The 12,471-nt window shown below is 40.3% G+C and overlaps 1 protein-coding gene across 2 annotated transcripts in view; it reads left to right on the top strand.

Annotated features, from left to right (window-relative positions):
• HEATR5A (HEAT repeat containing 5A) overlaps positions 1-12,471 on the top strand; it is a 132,048-nt gene that overhangs the window by 104,422 nt on the left and 15,155 nt on the right. For both annotated transcript variants that reach the window (XM_089691190.1, XM_089691189.1), the window contains 6 exons: positions 288-415; positions 798-945; positions 7,748-8,020; positions 10,117-10,341; positions 10,431-10,573; positions 11,747-11,960. In XM_089691190.1, coding sequence (XP_089547316.1) covers positions 288-415; positions 798-945; positions 7,748-8,020; positions 10,117-10,341; positions 10,431-10,573; positions 11,747-11,960 — 1,131 coding nt within the window. The remainder of the gene's footprint in view (positions 1-287; positions 416-797; positions 946-7,747; positions 8,021-10,116; positions 10,342-10,430; positions 10,574-11,746; positions 11,961-12,471) is intronic.

Below are 12,471 nucleotides of genomic sequence, written 5' to 3'. Positions count from 1 at the left end.
AGGCTTCCTGTGAATGGCCGAGCAGCGATCATTTCAGTTTGGTTTTGTTCCAAGAACAGGGCAGAAATCTCTGTCCGCTGCCGAAACACATCACTGTATACTGTATGTATCCTCAGGAGGTTGATAAGGGACCTGCTATATGAACATAATAAAGTGCTTCCACTCTAGTTCATTATTAATATATAAGCAGCTTTTATTGTGAGTTGTATATTATAGGTGATAGAAATTTGTAAAGGTGTGGATTTTTAACTACATTATATTGATTTATTCTGGATTTTTTTCTATAGGAATTTGTGTGGAATTTCTTTGTTGCCCCCCTGTGGATGCACCTATGGAGAGAATTACTGCCTGTCTGCAGGCTATGAAAGCACTTTTTGGTGTCTCCTGGCCACGAGCTCACATAGGGGCTGATCCGGTAAATACTAGATCCACCACTTCATGAATATTACGTGGTGCATTTGTACAATACAATAGTGTACACTGGTGCTGGAATATGTAGCAAACAAATCTTTCACTAACATTTACCTATTTTGTATACATGAAGGGTAATGCATAGCTTCTTTCAATTGATACCATTTTTTTTGCACTGTGCTGTTAGACAAATCCTAATATTTTAGGTAAGTGGCTGAAAGCTGCAGAAGAGTAGTGTGCATTTTGTCAAAAAGTCAAGCTATGCATATTGTTTTCTTTTCGAAGAGCCAATTTATATGACCTGTTTCTCGATGCTGCAAAATGTAATAGTTTATTAAACTAGTTCAGTGAGTTCAGCTTATATTTTACTGCTTTGTATCCACCAGGAACTTGCTTTTGAATTAGTCTCTGTGCTACATCGACTGCTGCTCATGAGGGAGTCCTCGGAAGTGCAACTTTTGGCACTGGAGGTTGGAAGACAGATTCTGGGTGCATCTCAAGAGCATGTGCAGGAGAGGAGGAGGAGTGCAGAAGGTAGGGGATATATAAAAATTAGTAATAAGTGTGATGGTACAAGGTGGGAAAATGGAATGTTATATGTAAATTATGTCACAATAGAAACCTGCAGTCTGCCATTGTTGACCTCTCCTTCTGAAATTGTCTTCATCGATACCCATCTTTCTTCAATGCTTTTCGTTATGGACTTAAAAAGTATGTAGATAGGGAGTGTTGGATCTGCATACTTGTTATTGGTCAAAGACTCAAAAGGATTGAAGCTAGTGGATCAGCATAATTGTCAACCCTTGTTTTTTTTCAACAATAGATGTTTAATGTTAAAAAGCTCAATGAAGATGTGTTCACCTTATTCTGGAGTGGTACGGGGATTGTGTCTTGTACCTGAAATGCTACATATCCAAATGTAACATTCCCAAAACACATGTTCTTGAACATGGCTATTCGGTATTGCTGGGTGCTGTAGTGACCACAGGCTGGAAACCATAGACAATCAAGTGAAGAAATGTCACCAGCACACCAAGGATTCCTCAAGATGGGTCCTAAGCTTTATTTTGTGGTCACATGGTAAACACAAGGCAACGAATTGGAGCCACGCAGGGTCCCTTCTTCAAACAAGTGCCTGATGAAGGGGACCGGCACAGCTCCAAAACATTGCTTGCGTTTACCATGTGACCACGAAATATAGCTTTGGACCCATCTTGAGGAATCCTTGGTGTGCTGGTGACATTTCTTCACTTGAAATGCTATATAGACTATATTAAGTGCATTCAAAGTATTCAACAATCTATGTGTACTGACAACAAAATTATTTTCCTGACACAAAGCCAACCTGTGTTCAGGATGTTGTGAGCTCAATTCCACCACTGGACAAAGGCAGATGTTTTCATTGTATCTAATATGTATCACATCCCAAGTACACTCCTGTCCAGATTAAAAATGTATCTTCTGAAGGCTTTTTGTTTCAGCCTGATATTGCTTACCCTTGTACATCTTAATGTCTAAATACTCTGGTTGACCATAACCTAATCTATAATCTATGATTCTTTTCTGAGTTTTCTTGAAATCACTTCCTTAATCATTTAGATGGATTGTAATCCACCACTGCATCATCACAATTGTAGTCTGTGAAATTCCTGATTTGCAGGAAAATGTACAGTGCTGTGCAAAAGTCTTAGGTAGGTGTGAAAAAATGCTGTAAATTAAGAATGCTTTCAGAAATAGAAGTGTTAATCGTTCATTTAATCAAGTAACAAAATGGAAAGTAATTTAACAGAAGAGAAATCCAAATCAAATCAGTTTGTGGTGTGACCACCCTTTAACTTCAAAACAACATCAATTCTTCTAGGTATACTGGAACACAATTTTTGAAGGAACATAGCAGGTAGGTTGTTCCAAACATCCTGGAGAACTGAGCACAGATTTTCAAATTTTGACTCATCAGTCCAGAGCACATGCTGCTATTTTTCTGCACTCCAGTTCCTATGTTTTAGTGCTTAGGTGAGTCGTCAAGACTTGTTTCCATGTCCTGTGCATGAAAACCTAGGATCTGGAGTGCAGAAAAATGACAGCAGCTGCTTTGGACTGATGAGTCAAAATATGAAATATTTGGATGTATCAGGAGACAGTTTGTTTGCAAAGGCCTGGAGAGCAGTGCACTAATGGGTTTCTGCAGGCAACAGTGAAGCATGGTTCCTTGCAAGTTTGGGGCTGCATTTCAGCAGATGGAGTTGAAGATTTGGTCAGGCTCAGTGGTGTCCTCAGTGTTGAGAAATACAGGTAGATACTTATCCATCATGCCATACCCTCAGGATGGTATGTGATTGGCCCCAAATTTATTCTGCAGCAGGAAAAGCACCCCAAACATGCAGCCAATGTCATTAAGAACTATTGTCGGCATATAGAAAAACAAGGAGTCCTGGAAGTGATGGTTTTACCCCCACAAAGCCCTGATTTCAACATCCATTGAGTCTGTCTGGGACTACTAATCACTGCCACCCACTATCGGTGTCCCTGATGACCTCCACAACAGTGATATTTTCCCTGATTACCGCAACACCAGATATAGTGTCCCTGATCACCGCCACATCAGTGATATTGTCCTTTATCACTGCCCCAACAGTGATATTGTCCCTGATCACTGCTACACCAGTCCCAGTGTCCCTAATCACCGACACACCAGTTACCGTGTCCCTGATCGCTGCCACTTTCAGTCCCAGTGTCACCAGACCAGTATATGTCAATAACAGTGTTTCCTATCACCACCACACCAGTGTATGCCAGCAATGGAGTCCCTTAATGTTGCTATACCAGTTCCAGTGTCATCAGACCAGTGTAGGCCAGCATGATTGTTCTTTATCACCAACACATCAGTGTAGCCAGCAATGGTGTTCGTGATTTTCGTCACACCAGTGCAGTGTTGCCTGTGCCTGCCACCTGTAAATAACCCTGGCCTGTTTATTGATCTTGTTTCTGCTTATTGCCTGGACCAATCCTTTGCCTTTTGGCTTACCATGTTTCTGCCTGCAGTTTAAACTGACCCATCTGCACATCTGACAGACTATGTTCCAGCAAGGCACCAGTCCTAACCATCCCTTGTGGACAACTGCACACCTGGAACCACAGGAACTCTCTTGTTCTTATTTTCTTTAGCCTCCTGTGCTTCAAGACCAGTAAACATTGCATTCCTGAGGGCAGCCATGTACCAGTAGGCTAGGCTTGCTGGGCTTAGCGGAACTGGGATTGCTATAGGTGACGCTACGCTGAGCTATTTTCCTTGACCACTCTTGTGGAGGTGACTATTACAGTACATTGTTTTTGATACGATTGGTTGATTTGTGTGATACACAAGAGAAAATGATCAGTACATAATCAGTCCAGACACTGAAAAGTCTCACACATGTAGTACCCCCATACTCGAAAGGAGTAGCAGCATGTGTTTTGGATTGTCAACTTTAATCAAAGCTGTATAGCTGTATAGACACTCATTATCCGCATAAACAGGTTTTTGGTAAACGTGGACTAACCCTTTAAGGTGTTTGCTCTCCAAAATGGGGCCATTTTTGGGTGTTTCCACTGTCCTGGTGCTCCAGGGCCTAACAAAAATGTGATAGGTAATCCAGAAATTATATGTGTAATTTATACTCCTTGAAAGCTCAAAGGTGCTCCTTGGATTGTGACCCCTCTAGGCTAAGCTGTAAAAAAGTCTCCCATGTGGAATCCCCAAACGTAGGAGGCATAGCAGAATGTGTTTCTGGGTGTAATTATAAGTATTGCCAGGGCTGTGTTTGAGAAATACCTTTTATTTAACTTCATTTTCCCCAAAAAAGTGACAAAAACAACTTCAAAAAACTTACTATGCCTCTTACTAAATACCCTGTACTGTCTACTTCCCCAGAAAGGGGTCCTTTGGGGGTATTTGTAATGTCCTGGCATTATTGGGCCTCAATAAATGAGATAGACCAGCATTACATCAGGACTGATCATTTTTCAAATATATATATATATATACAGTTGCAAGAAAAAGTATGTGAACCCCTTGGGATTACGTGGCGTTTTGCATGAATTGGGCATAAAATGTGCTCTGAATGTCATTTAAGTCACAGCAATAGAAGAACACAGTCTGCTGAACATAATACTACACAAACATTAGATGTTGCCATGGTTTAATTGCACAGTGCAGGGAGGAAAAAGTATGTGAGGCCCTAGCTTAATGACTTCTCCCAGAGCTAATTGGAGCCAGGAGTGAGACAACCTTGACTCCAATCAGTGTCATGATATTGGATGTGTTGCTGACAGCTGTCCTGCCCTTAAAAAAACACACACCTGTTTTGGGTTTACTGGTTTCAAGAAGCACTGTCTGATGTGAACCATGCCTCGCAGAAAAGAGCTCTCAGAAGACCTACGATCAAGAATTGTTGACTTGCATGAAGCTGGAAAGGGTTACAAAAGTATCTCCAAAAGCCTTGATGTTCATGTGTCCACGGTAAGACAGACTGTCTACAAATGGAGAAAGTTTAGCACTGTTGCTACTCTCTCTAGGCATGGTCGTCCTGTAAAAATGACTGCAAGAGCACAGCGCAGAATGCTGCATGAGGTAAAGAAGAATCCCAGAGTGTCAGCTAAAGACCTACAGAAATCTCTGGCACATGCTAACATTTTTGTTGACACATCTACAATAAGGAAAACATTAAACAAGAATGGAGTACATGGGAGGACACCACAGAGGAAGCCATTGCTGTCCAAAAAGAATATTGCAGCACGTTTGAAGTTTGCAAAAGAGCATCTGGATGTTCCACAGCACTACTGGCAAAATATACTGTGGACAGATGGAACCAAGATTGAGTTGTTTGGGAAGAACACACAACACTATGTGTGGAGAAAAAAAGGCACAGCACACCAACATCAAAACCTCATCCCCACTGTAAAACATGGCGGAGGGAGCATCATGGTTTGGGGCTGCTTTGCTGCCTCAGGGCCTGGACGGATTGTTGTCATTGATGGGAAAATGAATTCCAGAGTTTATCAAGACATTTTACAGGAAAACGTACGACCATCTGTCCGCCAACTGAAGCTCCGCAGAGGATGGGTGATGCAACAGGACAATGACCCAAAGCATACAAGTAATTGAACAAAACAATGGCTGCAACAGCACAGAATACGCCTTCTGGAGTGGCCCAGTCAGAGTCCTGTCCTCAACCCGATTGAAATGCTGTGGCATGACCTTAAGAGAGCGATTCACACCAGACATCCCAAGAAGATTTTTACACGGAAACAGTTTTGTGCAGAGGAGTGGGCCAAAATTACTCCAGATCGTTGTGCAGGTCTGATCTGCAACTACAGGAAACGTTTGGTTGAGGTTATTGCTGCCAAAGGAGGGTCAACCAGTTATTAAGTCCAAAGGTTCACATACTTTTTCCTCCCCGCACTGTGAATGTTTACATGTTATGTGCAATTAAACCATGGCAACATCTAATGTTTGTGTAGTATTATGTTCAGCAGACTGTGTTCTTCTATTGTTGTGACTTAGATGACGTTCAGAGCACATTTTATGCCCAATTCATGCAAAACTCCACGTAATCCCAAGGGGTTCACATACTTTTTCTTGCAACTGTATACATACACACGCCATAGCTTGTAGACTATACACTGATTTGGGTTAATGGTACCAAAGAAGTGCAGCATAATACATTTTGGCCTAAAGTTTTGAAGAAAGATTATTATTTATTTGCAAAGTTTTATATGGAAAAAAAATTGTGTTTTTTCTTTTTTTTATTGGTATTTTTTCACTTATACAACAAAAAAGTGATGATTAAATACCAACAAAAGAAAGCTCTGTCTCAAAATTAAACGATAAAAAAATTATTTTACAAAAGGTTTTATTAATGTTCAGTTAAACAGACAGAACCATCAATAGGACAGTAACAATCAATTTGAAATAATTGTAAGGATAAATGGCACATTAACCAATATACACATCTGTTCAGTATGGAAATCAATAATACTGGCTAATGCTTAAGTGTTGAGAATATTGTGATCTCAAGTTATAAATGAAGTGATACTTATGCATAAACTGTAGAATATTATGCAGAGGGCATAAACCATTTGTGTAAATAAAGGTTACCAGGCAGTCTCATTAACTCAAAAGATAAAGAGGTGAGTGGAAAGAAAAGGAAGAACAAAAGCTGGAGAAGGCAAGAAGGAGGCTTGGGGTCCCGCAACACAAGACTATTAAATCGACAAAAGAGTATTATCAAATTGGGATGGCTGAGCATGAAGATCTTATAAGAATTTTCCAATATAAGTACATTTTTAGAGCTCTTGGATATCGCCAAAGTCATGATCTGCCAGTCCTCTGGGTCTAGCCATTTCCCAAGTTTTCCTTCCCATTGAAGATGGTATGGTCTCAGTGAAGGTTTTTTGGGTTGAGGAATAAGATCAGTGAAAGAGTGAGGTTGTGACCTACAAAAACTTTTAAATGGGGTTAGTGTATAGGGAGTAGGCTGGGATCTAAGGAGTTGGCATATAAAGTGGCAAAGTTGAAGATACCTGTAATGCTCCCGTAGCAGAATGTCATGTGACAATCTAAGGGCATCATCAGTTTTAGGGGCCTGGTTGGGGTAAGAAGAGAAAGTATGGCAAAAAGCCCATGGTCAGTCCACGAAGAGAACTGTCTCGGGATATCAACTCCCAGAGGAACAAAGGGCATCGAAGGATATGCAACAGTGAAAAATGAGGCGAGAACAAGCCTGCTGAGAATTTGACCAAGTCCCACATTTGGAGGGTGTGGCGCAAGATTGGGTTAAGTGTCGTTGTGGGGTGGGGCACGGGAAACCAAGCCAAAGAAGATAGAGGTATGGGGTGTGAGTCCACAAGATCTATAGTGGCCCATAGTGGAAGATGGTAAATGAGACAAAGGTGCAATAGTGGCTGCTAAATAGTAGGCCTGGAGGTTTGGGAACGGGGTGAAAGTGTCTGGTCCTGAAGTAATTAAGGACAACTATAGTCTTTCATGGGAATTGCTCTTTAAGCTTTACTTTGTAACAGAATATTATACTATTTGTTAATGACGCTCATAAAAGGGGTCTCTGAGAAGCAGAGTATTTGCTCATTAGTAGCCACTTAACTACCATATTTACCACTGACACTATAAGTTTAATTAATGAGGATGAACTTTGAGCATACTATTCATTCTCAGTTGATGCACTCCTGTAAAAATTGCTGTTATTATCACGTGGGAAAAAACAGAACTGAAGGGCATGTTGCTGGTATCACATCTATTCAGTTGTCCTGTTCCTAATTGTTTCATTCCCCCTTTTTGTAGTTGATGATGGAGCCGAAGAAAAGGAGACCTTGCCAGAGTTTGGAGAGGGACATGACACTGGTGGCCTGATTCCTGGTCATTCCCTGGTTCTAGCTACTTTGGAACTGTGCCTCTGTATTCTCATCAGGCAACTTCCCCAGCTCAGTCCCCGTCTGACTGGGAACTCATCAGGAAATAATGGAGCAAAGCAAATTCTGTCACATGAAGCCAGCCTGTTGGTTTCAGCTTCTCTGGGGATTCTAGCAGAGCTGCCTTCCCTCTGTTCTCCAGGAGGTGAGAAAAAAAAACAAATTTGGGTCTGATGATACTGTACAGTTTGATGTCTGTGTTGTCTGCAGTTTTGTTTTGTGAAGCAATGTTCATGCTACAAAAACATCTGACAGTGTACTGCTAACCATTGTAGGGACTGTTCACATGGGCTTTAAAAGGTGGTGTTTGTTAAGCATTTGGGAAGCACCAAAAACACTTCCCAAATACTTTGCATAGTATTGCTAATGAAAGCATATATGGTGTTATAAATTTGCATTGGAGATAAGCACTTGCATTGCTTTACGTTGGTGCTTTTATGTGGACTTTGCAAGCAACATACAAGTGTTGAAGCGTGTGGACACTTTCTAGCACCTGTAGTTGATGTTAATGGAAATACTCTTCAATGCCTGTATAGTACCTGAGAATCATCTGATGTCCTTGTTTTTCTATGATTGTGAGAGTAAACGTTAAGATAACCAGATGCTATTAAGGAACAAAAAGGCCCATGCTATATCACATTGAAAATGTAAACAGCAAAAAGGCAACCCTATTCTAACAAATATAAAAACCAAAGTGCATGCTGATGGTCATCTAAATAGGCCACTTGACCTCTTCTGTTTTGTCACTGTACAGTGAAAGGCCTTGCAGTCTAGTGGTAAATGTATAGTTCTACAGACTTTTATAATTGCCACCTAGGTGCAATTTTGTATTTGTAGAATGAATGTAGATGTACCTTGTGTTAGATGGCTACCTTGCAACTGGGCTGTTTCCTAAATATTGGTGTAAAGAAGGATTTTTAATTTGTTTCTTATTATTAACATGACATCTTTGTTAGTGGCTAATGGGGAGCAAAGGTCTGTTGTTACTTCAGATCCATACAGCTTTGGGTCCCTCATATGGGTCAAACCCTACCACCAAAGAACAACCTAAAATAAATTCTTATTCTCCTGATGATCGCAGTGATACCATATATGTTAGTTGTTGTTTGTACCTGTAGTAAGTCCTACAAACAATAGTGTGCATCTTGCTTTTTTTTATTTTATCCTACCTAAAATACACTGACACTAATTGAGGCTGATACTAATTTAAAATTTTTTTTTTTTAAATCCTGCCCAAAATACCCTGACCATGACCTTTGACCATTACACACTAATCCTGGCACTAACCTTGATCTAGTTTTTTTTTTTAATGTTTTACACAGTTGTTTATTTTTCTCTCTTCTCACTATTAACAGAGGGGCGAGCTTCACAGTAACTAATCACAGAGGTTATTACAGCAATCAGGTGACCTGGGACGAGGAGTTCCGAGTCCCAGTTGTTCATACAGGACCCATGGCTCCCTGTCAGACCCTGGTCTCTATGCTGGGAGTGCGCTGTGAGCTGCACACCCAGCACAAAGACAGGTATGCATATATGCGGCCCCTTAGAAAAAAAGCAATCCAGTGGGGCCACATACATGTGTACACTCAGGAGTTATTAGTAATTTCAACCAAAACTGTTTTTGTTGAAACTGAGAAGTGCTAGAATCCCTCTCAAGCTTTTATTGCTTTCTCACTCTCTCAGTTAGGGAGATTTCCAGACCACAAAAATATTTTTAAAACATTTCCTCTGTTAAGTGGAGCTGGAGAGCGTTAAGCTAGACATACACTGATGTAAATTTGGCCAGTTCAGCAAGGACCAGTCGAAGTTGATGAAACAATCAACTGTTGAGCAGTGACTGACACACACTGTTGGTTCATCTGGTTCCTGCTTACTGCTTAACTGGCCACATTTTGATCAGGGACATGATGGAAATGTTTTTATCATCTGCGGTCAGAATACATTGTCCCAGTGACCACCCCATTGGTATGGATGAAGAAACTTTTCTTTTTTTTTTGGGCTGAACAAAAATCAATATCGCTTCCTGTCCAGTGATTCCCGCTCTCCTTTTCGATTTCCATTCATTTCCTGTCCCTGGCTTGGTGTGGCAGGAACAGGAAATTAATTCAAATCCACCCAATGTTTAGACATCGATAAATGTTTGATGGAAGTTCTAAATCTTTATTTTTTATTTTACTCAGGATTTTCTAACACTACTACACTACATTGTTTGCTTCATTATTACTAATCTCCCTCATTTAGGAAGTGTTTCAATCCTGCCCACTCTGCTATACCTGGTAGTGGGGGTCCTTCAACACACGGCTGAGAAACTCCAAGATGGTAGATTACCTCTGACAGTCACCTCTGCCTTGCAAGCTCTGAAGGTTATTGTTTCTTCTCCTATGTCAAGAGTAGAGAAAACCAGGGCATCATGGTCCAGTCTTCTACACAGTTCTGCTTCTTCCATGCTTCAGTCCTGGGATTCGGGTATGTCTTTTTCTGGTCATGACAAAAAGTCTCATCTCTTGAATTTTGACACTCGTAACAGATTTCTTCTTAATTTGTAATTTGTGTAGATCAAGAGAAGGACCAAATAGGCCTGCTGACTGCTCTTACCATATTCCTACTGTCAGCTAATCCGGAGGTGTTAGCAGAGCCAAGAATCCAGGCTGGCTGCTTACAGAGATTTCACAGCTGTATTGACAGCAAGGATGCAAACGTAAGGTGTTATATGTGCTGGATCCTATAGAAAAGGAGACCTGTAATAACGTAAAGAAAAAAACATCTCAAAACCTTTGAAATAATTATATTAAACGTCTCTAATGTATAGTAGTTTTAGAATCAGTAATTTATATTTTTGAACATGTTGGAGTTTTTTTTCATGCCTTCTAAAGTGCCACTTTGCTAGCATTTTCAAGTAAAGGTGCACAGTAATGTTTTGTTAGACAACTGCATTGCTAGCTTTGGAGAATACCCCTCCTGTATTCAAAGACATGACTTAGCATGATCCTTTCCTTTATATGTATCTAGGTTTCGTATAGCTGTGGTATATTTATAATCTGAGGCTTCACTCTCTGGTTAGGTGAAGCAACAATATAACTTAGTTAAGCTCAGGCAAAAGTGAATGTATGAATTACAGCAGTGCTCTTGTTTCAGTGATCAGCCATTGCAGAATCCCACATTGTGTCCATATGATTTATGGGAATCTGTCATCGTGACCACATAAACCCTCTGAAAACACGCTTTTGTTCATGAGTCTCTGCGACTCAAGCAGAAATCTAGTTCTCAGGTAGTGAAGCTGAGCTGGCATGTGGCATGGGAGAAAAAATGCTTACATGAGGTTGAAAGCTACTTTCCTACTGAATAGATTTGAGCAGTCTATTTTTTGTAGACCTCTGTTGTACAGTCTCAAATGGGGCAATTATTTAAAAAATCTGCATTTTTTTCACTTTCGTTAAAAGAGATCTAAACCCAGGAACAAAAATGTAATATATTGCAGCTCAACTGTCCTTAGATGTGGTGGCTGCATTAATTTTTTTTTTTAAGGCTAAATACATTTTCTGCAAGTACGGAAAATAAAATACCTGTGATTTCTCTCTAAAACTCCTGCGGAGTAAACTGAAATCTGAAAACAATGTTATTAACTTTCTCAGCTATCTGTCAACTGTCAGCCACATCATCTAAAGACTGGTAAGCTGCAACATATTTTGTCTTTGTGTTTATCTATGCTTTAATTACTGCTCTTTCCCTTTTTTTTGGACCTGTAGGGGGGTCAGTGGGAAAGAAGTAAGTAGAGGAAGCTGCAGAAGGACTGAGCATGCCCAAAACTCTAAAATGAGATAATGTGCATTTGGTATTTTTATAGTCATGTACTATTTTTTTTATTGTTCAGGAACAGCTGAAATGCTACAGGCTCATCCTGTCCATTTTCCAACATCCTTCTCATGAATTAGTTGCTCCATACATCTGTGACTTGGCTCCACGTGTGGTTCGTCACTTGAGCCATGCAGATAGCAGAAAGCCTCAAAGTCAACCTGAGCTTCAGGTCCTGCAGGAGGGGATTCGATTACTGCAGGCACTTATTACTGCCAGCGAGGAATGGAACCGTAAGCATTATAAGCTGAAATTTTGTGCATCTTTTACATGGACAAAAACTGATGTTTGAGGGTATAAGTGCACACAAAATGCATGATGAGATGTGTATTTATATTCGTACATGGACATATATATCATGTTTTATACACATAAATGTATGCATTTACATACACAATAAAATTTAGCAAAATTGTGCCCATTTGGGGACATGAGGGATCAGGGATGTCGTGAAATCTTTCATGCATGTAGCAGAGCTCATCATTTCAAATCCACGGTGAAGGGAAACACCACTGAAGGTCAGGGATCATCTCTCCAAGATAAATTTTTTGCAAAGCTCTAAAAGCTTTTATAACGTATTAAAGCAGAACTAAAACCATCATTTTATTGGTTTCAATAAACAGGTAGATTCACAGCATGCCGGGAATGCTAACTGTCACATTTAATTGTGCTCTCAGTCAAACTGTCAAACCATCAAATGGCTGGTGTCATAACTGACCACATGTGCAGCACCATGGTAGTTGC

The sequence above is a fragment of the Staurois parvus genome, unplaced genomic scaffold, assembly GCF_062004578.1.
Source record: "Staurois parvus isolate SC_StPar_1 unplaced genomic scaffold, SC_StPar_1.0 ptg000553l, whole genome shotgun sequence".
Lineage (NCBI taxonomy): Eukaryota > Metazoa > Chordata > Amphibia > Anura > Ranidae > Staurois > Staurois parvus.
This window is presented reverse-complemented; position numbering and strand designations above follow the sequence as displayed.